Genomic DNA, 9,137 nt, shown 5'->3' on the forward strand with positions numbered 1-9,137 from the left:
AAAGGAGAAATCTTGAAAGTTTAACTATATCTTCTTACAGGACATTTTTTAACGATTAAATTGTAAAGAAAACAAGCGATACAAGTTTATCCTGATTGATTATTATAGCATCATTATATCATATCTATTGCGCATACATAAGAAAGATGTTTAAGAAAAATCTTTTCAATATAAGTCTATTATTCATATATAATTTTAAAGATATAATATATTAATTACGCGATTAAATAACTATAATACTACAATATTATTTATCGGATAGTTAAAAAATCCCTCACAAAAAATTTACACCATTGAACAAATGTGTATTTTAACATGATATAATCTAAATCAGTCGTAACACAAGATAATGTTGCTTATATATGATTGTCTTCTTTTAAAATTACATGTTTGACCAAGAATGGCACGTTACGCGTGTATATGTCTACATCAGCAATCTCTGAATCTTTTCATGAAGCTTTCACGAGACCTGATATTCATGTCAGTCACAAGTCGGAAATAGACTTGATGTACTTTTTATTGGAGCATCTGCCTAGATGAAGCAACATGTGATTCTTCAGGTTGGTCGGTTTACTGAAGCCTCGGCTGCAAATGTGACATCTGAATGGCCAGAGCCCATTATGCACGTACATGTGGCTCTTCAGGTCACCCGGCGTAGGGAATGATTTTGAACATTGCGAACATTTGTGTGGCTTCTCCTAGAAAAACGTAATGAAATATTTTACGATGGACGCTATAATTCGAATAAATTGCTAACCGAGTATTCTATCGATACGAGAACAGAATGCAAAGTAAATTATATAAAGTCCATCACATCCTCCGATTTTACAAGAAATTATCTTGTCATTTTTTCTGCAACTTTTTTAAATCTATGTTGCAATGGCCAGATTTTATGCGTTATACATAGTTCTGCAATTGAAATTTTATTATTACAAAACTTTCATCAAAAATAAATAGACTCCAACTTTGTCAGAGAATCTGGACATAGAAGCAAAAACTCTTGTAAATCTTCTGAGGAAGATATTTAGTTAGCGGCGAAGCTTTTTTGACTAACGATTAAAAACGGTTCAGCTGCGCTCTCGATGATTCCAGTGGCAATTACTCACGCAGGCAGGAAGGCCGTTTAGCAAATAACCTTGCTAAACTAAAACCGGTGCGTACGCGGCTCGTTAAGGCCGCCAGCAACGCATCGCTTCTTCTTGTTACGTAGTGTACGTGTATGTACACACGCATAATACACCTTCTCTCTCTTTACACGCGTAATCTCGGATGCACCTGCCGATAGGTACGGTGTGTCCGCAAGCACGTGTATGAGTTCCTGCTCTCACAGACTTCTTTGACGTTCGCAGCTATATAAGATGAGAGCGGAACGCGATCGAAAGAGTTACATATGTATAGTATGTGATTATATGTATATGTATATAATTTTAAATAATCAAGAATTTGGTTTTTTCTTGTTAATTATAATCATGGAAATAAAAAATGGCATATAATATTTGTGTTGTAGAGAAGAAATATATTTTTAGTTCATAATCAATGAATTCATATTAATATCAAATCATAATTTATTAATTAAATTAGATAGATCATAGTTATACACAAAAAACATATGAGTTTAAGAGAAATATTTAATCATTTGAATAACATGTGTGTGAATAAAAATAAATGAATATCTTTGTTTTTATCAGAAATATTTAATTTGAGAAAATTATTGAATAAATGAATCTTTTAATTTCTTTATTATTAGAGATATTGTCAATTCAGATTCTATCATCTTTGAAAATATGATAATAATGCATGCTGCATTAATATTTTCTAAATCAAGAGAATCTTATATTTTTCATTTATACACTTTATATATTTATATATTTTATTTTAATCATTAAGTTAATCTTATTTAATTTATCTACGTAATCTATGATTTGTATTGCACAGAATTTATTTTCGAGACTAAATAAATTCTGTGCAATACATCTATTTTCTCTCGTTTAGGCAAGAAAGTGAAATAAAAAGTTAGGACGCCATGTATATCTGTTTGTTATAATAAGATCATATATATTGATCAAACAACAAATGATACGAACGGCAGTATCAGTATCAGTTGTGCTTTATTTTAAAAAATGCAGCAAAAGCGCAGTAACCAGTTGAAACGATTGAACATATCATTATTCACTTCCGATTGGCACGTTCAATTTTTGCGGAGGCATCTGTCGTGCCAAGAATTTTGTGAGACAGGTAAGAAGGCGAAATTCGGAAGAATCTCACCGCAAAAAGGGCGAGAAGAAGAGGGAAGGCGACGAAGCGGAAGGGGAAAATTAGAGCAAAACGACACGGACGAAGGTTGGAGTAGCAGGACGAACAGGACGTGTGCAACGACGACAGAGCAAAGGAGACGGGGATGGGGGAGAGAAGCGAGAGGGTGAGGAGCCTCCGGCTCTATACGTTCTCTGTCTCTCTAATTGGATTGCATTCCATGCGGTAGCAAGTAATGGGCCAATTACAGTAGCTGATGGCAGACCAACCTATATGGCTCCCGAGATATCATTACTTCGAATGGGATTAGAGAAACTCATACAGTTTCCGCTGCGATAAATAAAAACTTTGCATCCTCGCGATCACTTCGCACGTTCACCTTCCCTCCTGCTCCTCCTTTGGTCGCCTTCCACGATCATTGCTCGGTCTTTCTTATTGGATACTCCAGTTCTACCAGGCTTACGCGGAATTACGAGAAGCAAAGAGATGAAATCGTGTATGGCTTGAACGCGCAGAAATAGTACGAGAGCATCTTAACATTCCCGGATTAATAATAGTCTTATTTGATATTTTCATGATCTAAATCGAGCTATCTTTCCTTTTCCCTTTTTTCAATTTTTTAATTATAAAATATATATGTATAATTGGCTGCGCAAATCAAATTTGTCAATTTATTATAAACCGTTCATACCAATTCAAAGCGGAGCGTTTTTTGTATATGATATGAAATTCACTTATAATACACGCAACAAACTCGACATTTTTCTTATATAATTATATATATAACAAAGTAATATAAGTTAAAATTATATTTGTTAATCATACGCGTAATATAAATTTCACATGTCACTGATATTCGCCGAATGTGTATAAATTCATAACGATCTTAATCAACTATATTTCTCAACTGCATTTATAAAATAAAGAAGAAAATAAAAGAATGAAAAGTATGATCAATATTTAAAATCAATTATATTAAACATAAAAAAAAGAATTAATATATAATGGCTTCTGTGTAACAATTTTTATGTATTGTTTAATTAATTTTGTAAATGCCCGAATAATAATAATCTTATTTATTACCACAGTTAAAATTTTGACTGATGTAGCAACTCCAAATACTTTTCACATTAAATCTTTTTTTTTAGTTGATACGAAAAATAGGTGTAACGAATATGTGCCAAGTACTCACTTTGATATGAGTCATCCGATGATAGTAGAGATTCGACGAGGCTGTGAACTTCTTACCGCAGACAAGACATTGATGAGGTTTTTCACCACTGTGGATGCGCTTATGCGTGTTCAGCGAGCTCGAGGTTGAGAAACCCTTGTTGCACACCATGCAGACATGCGGTTTCTCTCCTTCAATTTAATACCATTCCTGAATTACCGTGTTGGTCCTTTACGTTTTATATGATTTCTGACTCGATTTATACGCGGACAACGTGGTACGATGTCCCTTTTTGTACGAGAACGCGTCATTTATCTCGATTATCGAGCAAAAATGATTGTGATTTCGCGTGTCATCTCGCGAACGGATACGCGAAATGAGAAATTTACGCAATTTACGAAGATGAAAATATTCTGTCCAGTTATATATTCTACAATTTTCCTTTATACTTTAAGAATATTTACAGTTAGCATGCTATAGTTTTAAAGTATATAGATCAATCTTTATGCATATAAAATTGAAATTTTCATTTTCCACGAGTTAAAAAATATTATATTTGGATACAAAATCCTGAGATAAAACATTAAAATTAATTGCTTTTTTACAATTTGAGAAAATATAATTTCCTTAAATAATGAAATTATATTGATTGAAATTAATTGGGTTTAGTGTAAATTTTATACATCAACTGTTTTTAATATAAATTTTACCAGAAATTAAAATTTTGATTTTGATCACAATTCGAAGATATTTAAAAGAGTTTTTATTCCACAATTCGTCAAACAAAAATCAATATTAAATTAATAAATAAATTTCAGGGAGCCGGCACTGTCTGAATATATTAATTACAAGTTTTCATTTCATACCTGTATGTGTTCTCATATGTCGTTTCAGAAGAGATGGCCGGTCGAAGGATTTGCCGCAGACTTCGCAAGGCAATAAAACTCTCTCCCCTCTTTTAATCGTCGTCAAGATGCTGCAATCGAGGTGATCACCGGCCAACGATAACGTTGATGATGAGGATTCCTCGGATGTCGATTCGTATTCATCCACCTCGTAATAGGAGTGTGATATCGGTGGCAGAGAATGATGAGCGAGTAGCGTCATCGACAAGTCCAACGGAGATTCTATGTAATTTAAATAAGAACATTTTATAATGATTTCAATTCCAAATTTAGAATTTAGAATTTTAAAAATTTAATAAAGTATAATATAACGAAGAAAAAAGGAAATTAATAAAATCTGTATGATGAATAAAATTTTAGAATTATCTCGTAAAAATACTTTAATATTTGTTAGTTTTCATTTAGTCTTTACAATTTTATTCTTTATATTAAAAAATTTTTTTAATATTGAGAATTCAATAATCAAAAGAGAGAAGATTATAATGCAAAAAATATTTTTCCAATTGTTCAATGCAATTAAAAATATTAAATAAAAATTTTATTCTCAATATATAATACTTCAAGTTTTGTATTGTTAATATTAATTCGAGTAAAAGCTAAATTTTAAAGTTTTATGCGATACATGTGTAGAGATACATGTGAATGTATTAAGGATATTTTTAACGCGACATTAAATATATTATTAAAACATACCAATCGATATAAACATAATATACGTAACGCTATGGGGAATCTTTAAAGCTTTTCATCTTGGAGATACAACTCTGAAAGAAAATTTCAAGTATAAGTTTTTTAAGCGTTAACAAAAATTTAAAAAAAGTGAAAGCATTTTCGTTTCCTGCCTTTTCTGTGGAATATTAGTAGAAAAATTCGAAGGAAGATACAGAATTTCTCGCGCTAGTTTTACTTCATCTTCCCGCGAATCGACCACCGTTGCAGTCGTTTAGTAATCGCAATGCAATCGGAAAAAGAACAACAAGATCACCGAAAACGATCTGAAATGCAAATACGCGGCGGCATTTTTGTCGGACAGATCACAAGGTTCGCGATTTCCGATTCAAATGCGTGGACTGTTCTGCCGCGCACGCCGAAGATATAAAGGACAGTACAATGGTTGCAGAGTAGCCATATAGATTCTTATAGTTACAGTATCGGAACGCGGCGTTTCTTGTGAATTTTCAGGACAGGGAATTGCAAACAAACTAAGTGCAATCGATAAATTCAGTAGTCGCCTTCAACTATATCGAAGAGGTTCTTTCTAGAGGTATAAATGAAAGCGATAGAAAAGGGGTAGTAGACAAATATAAATGTACAAGGATAGCTTCAATATTCATCATTTGTTTCTGATTAATTTTTATGTACAAATAATTCACATAAATGTATTTTGATGTTTATGGATGATATTTGCAAATAAATTTATCTATCGCGCATATGTTGCATTTTTTACTCACCGTCTAAGATAGAGTCGATCGTACATCTGTAGATAGCCGATCTGGAGCATACATCGTGCGAGATGATAACGAAATCCTGCTGTGTTACTGGTAGAAACCAAGCCACTAGTTCCGTGTCCGGTTGTACATCCTTTATTACCTCAAATATAGGTTCACCTGAGAAAAAGAACAGAAGAAAACAAAAGTGTTAGAGCTGCAAAGTATGAAAAAGGAGAAATATTAATATTTTATAAAAAAAATTATCTTGACCCGCTTGATCCTCGAAGATACATTATTTTACTTATAGAAACATTATTTTACAAATATTATCTTATAAACACTCGTGTAAATTGTCTTTTAAATCTTTAAAAATCATCATATTTGTGGAAAAAATAAGAGAAAGAAAGATAGTAACAATAAAAGTTTTCACAAAATGGAGAAAACAGATGTTCAAAAAATATTTTAAGAGATAAAAGAGATATTTAAACAAAAATTTCAATAAAAGCTTTTTTCAATTATATACTAATTAATTAATAATTTATATTATATTTTATTAATTTTTACTTTAAATCAATTCTTTTTTCGCATCTCATATGTTAAAATATATTAATATTTAATTAACAATATGTTAAAATTTAAAAAACGAATTATTATTTTCTAACTTACCCTTCACTTTTGTACCGATCAAATTAACTTGCTCATCGTACGACTGAACGATACGAAGAAACCTTATCCAATTGCACTGACGCTTGTTAAGATTGTAGTTGGAGAAGAAGACCTCGTCGTAACAGCCGTACTCGCGTCTGATCTAAAACCGCATCGCTTTAATGAATGGCGACTGTGAGTATTGGCTGTATCGAAAGATACATACAGATGATGCATATATTTAGTTGTTAAATTCCTTTTCAATAACTCTGACAACTGATAAATATAGGAAATGGCTTTATTTTTTTAACGAGTAATAACATTTTATTTTCGCGCCGACAAAATGGCTGACAATATTTCTATAACTATAACATTTTTTTGATATTTGATAGAATAAATATACACGCACATACACATATACACAAAATTACTCTGAGAACTTTATTTTAAATTGAAATAAAAAATAATTTTAATTTTTTCATATGTTATAAAGTATTATTCACGTAATATTTTAAAGATTATTTAGATTTTTATATAGCCAAATACAAAATAATTTGAAATTAATATTTTATGAAAAATACGCCACATATTGCTCAAATAAGGGTAGAGTAAATCGGTGATATTAATGCGTGTGTGAAAAGTATTATTCTTGTCAAATTATAATCATTCAAGAATCTATTTATAATTGTAAACAAATGCAAAATTACAAAATAATATAGGCACGTGTATAAATTTTTCATTTTATTGAAACATTGTATTGTTTACATATACTATTCGATCATTGTTCGATTCAAAAATACAATAATATTATTATTACTATCCGATGAAACATAATGTAAATGTTCTTTTAAGATATTGAATAAAAATAATATAAATGCACTTATATACTTACATCATTGTCATCGAGGAGAGAGTAAAGATCAATCTTGTCGAATCTGATTGATCCTTGAAATGGGTAAATCAGAGTTCCCGATGGAATAAACACATTCGACCATACCGAAATTCTTACATCCGTGACCAATGTAGCCGAGTCATTTTTGAAGAGATTTTTACAGGATGACTGATCGTTGGTGAGGACCAGAGAAAATTCTTTAGGTATTAAGACGCAAGTTTCCATAACAGAGACTCACGTGAAGAGTATATTTTTGGAATCCACCACAGCGTTACCTTCACTTTTATATAATTATTTTAAGTACATCCGTGCTTGCGTTAACAAATCGCTAAGAAAATATTTTTCAATGGAACAAAAACAAGACACATTTATGTTATGTTGTTTTTACGAAGCATTAGATTCTCTCAATGCATTATGTGTTGAACGAGAAGCCCATTGCTAATAAAAAAAGTCCCGGCACATTTAGAACTTTAAGATTGACATTTAGAACTTCAAGATTCGATTGTTCTCCAGTTAATCTCCAAGAGCCGTCGATTATTAATTGTACGTTAATACATCTGCGGCGTGTACTGAGCGCAAGATTACACGTAAACGTATACGAGAGTGCGAACAAGTGGAGAGATCGTTCGTCGTGCAAGGTGCAAGGCCCTCGGTCGACTGGACGGGATTAACCGACTGATCTTGACCTTGCGACGGGTTACCAGCATTTGCTACCGAATGGTTAGCCCTTCCCCCTCTTGAAACCACCTTTTCCCACTCATCGGCCCTCGTCGCGGCCTTTTTCATCGGCGTAGTCGAGAAATAGCCTTAGGGGTACTCGACTGGCTTCGACTGGGTTTCTTCATCAGATCACGTCTACCGTGATGCGCTCGAAACACTGTTAACAATATCTTCGACTGAATGAGATGCGAAAGATCTCAGTCCAGCTGCGAGAATAAAGCCGGCGCGTGTCTTCGGTATATTCAACGAGGTACTTGGGAGATACTTGATTGTTCTTCCTTGTAACTTTCTTTTCGTTTCATTGATTCGAAAGTAACAAATATATTTGTAAACATCTATGTGTATATAATGAAAGGATGAACAATTTATATCGATGGAAAATAGACCCTACGCCAGTGTAATCTTCACCCCACCACATGCACTTGGCATGAGTGCAACTTGGGTGTAGAGCGAGTGTCGGTCTGTTCAACCGGCTCAAGGAAGCCGGTCGGTCATCTTCCTCGTCCTCTTCGTCGTCCTCGTCGTCACCGTCATCATCGTCGTCGTCATCATCATCTTCTTTTGCTTCTGCTTCGCTTTTCCACCATCCGCGATGATGCTTCAAAGAAGCGAGCTCCACGTGGGCGCTTGCGCACCTGTCGCTCTCTGTTTTCTCTCTCAGTCCTTCTCGCGTTTTCTCGCATTGCATCTTTCCTTCTCTCTTCATCTTCTCAGGTCTCTTCTGTGTGTTCTTGTCCTTCCTACTGTTTCCAGCAAATAGCCGTCATCATATCTTTTTCTCTATTTTCGTTGCGCTTCCCTCGGGCCTGTCCTACCGATCTGCTGGCAACCTCACTCTTCTTCGATCGCTTCTCCTCTCTGCAAAGCGAATCCTTTTCGCCCTCGGGGCACAGAATGGACCCTCGTGCTCTGTTTCTTGAGGGAAGAGGGAGGGGTGGTGAAGGAAGTTTCTTTTTCTCTCATTCACCCTTCCTTCATCTCGTTTGATTCGCACTAGTGTCTGCCATGCGTTCGTCTCTTTCATGCATCCGTTTCAACCAGAACCGTGAACGACTCGAATATGTAAAGCTGTCAGAAAATTATCAATCAATATCATAAATTTAATAAATTTTTAACTTGTA

At 33.7% G+C, this 9,137-nt stretch overlaps 1 protein-coding gene across 1 annotated transcript; it reads right to left on the reverse strand.

Moving 5' to 3' along the window:
• Nucleotides 1–262: 262 nt before the first annotated feature.
• Nucleotides 263–9,031, reverse strand: LOC105258607 (zinc finger protein 664). Its single transcript, XM_011269962.3, has 6 exons — nt 7,297–9,031; nt 6,426–6,567; nt 5,781–5,936; nt 4,291–4,551; nt 3,446–3,615; nt 263–698 (listed from the first exon to the last, which is right to left on the reverse strand). The coding sequence occupies exons 1-6, from the start codon at nt 7,519–7,521 to the stop codon at nt 486–488; spliced, it is 1,167 nt and encodes a 388-aa protein (XP_011268264.1). The 5' UTR covers nt 7,522–9,031; the 3' UTR covers nt 263–485.
• Nucleotides 9,032–9,137: the final 106 nt, after the last annotated feature.

Source organism: Camponotus floridanus, unplaced genomic scaffold, assembly GCF_003227725.1.
Source record: "Camponotus floridanus strain SB8 unplaced genomic scaffold, Cflo_v7.5 scaffold15, whole genome shotgun sequence".
NCBI lineage: Eukaryota > Metazoa > Arthropoda > Insecta > Hymenoptera > Formicidae > Camponotus > Camponotus floridanus.

Excerpts from the sequence above, each read along its gene's own strand:
- LOC105258607 (XM_011269962.3), bottom strand. The coding sequence starts at position 7,521 with ATGGAAACTTGCGTCTTAATACCTAAAGAATTTTCTCTGGTCCTCACC. Across the intron at positions 6,568-7,296 it reads CTCTCCTCGATGACAATGAT|ATCAGACGCGAGTACGGCTG; the intron begins GTAAGTATATAA and ends ATGCGGTTTTAG. Across the intron at positions 4,552-5,780 it reads GATCGACTCTATCTTAGACG|AATCTCCGTTGGACTTGTCG; the intron begins GTGAGTAAAAAA and ends TAAATTACATAG.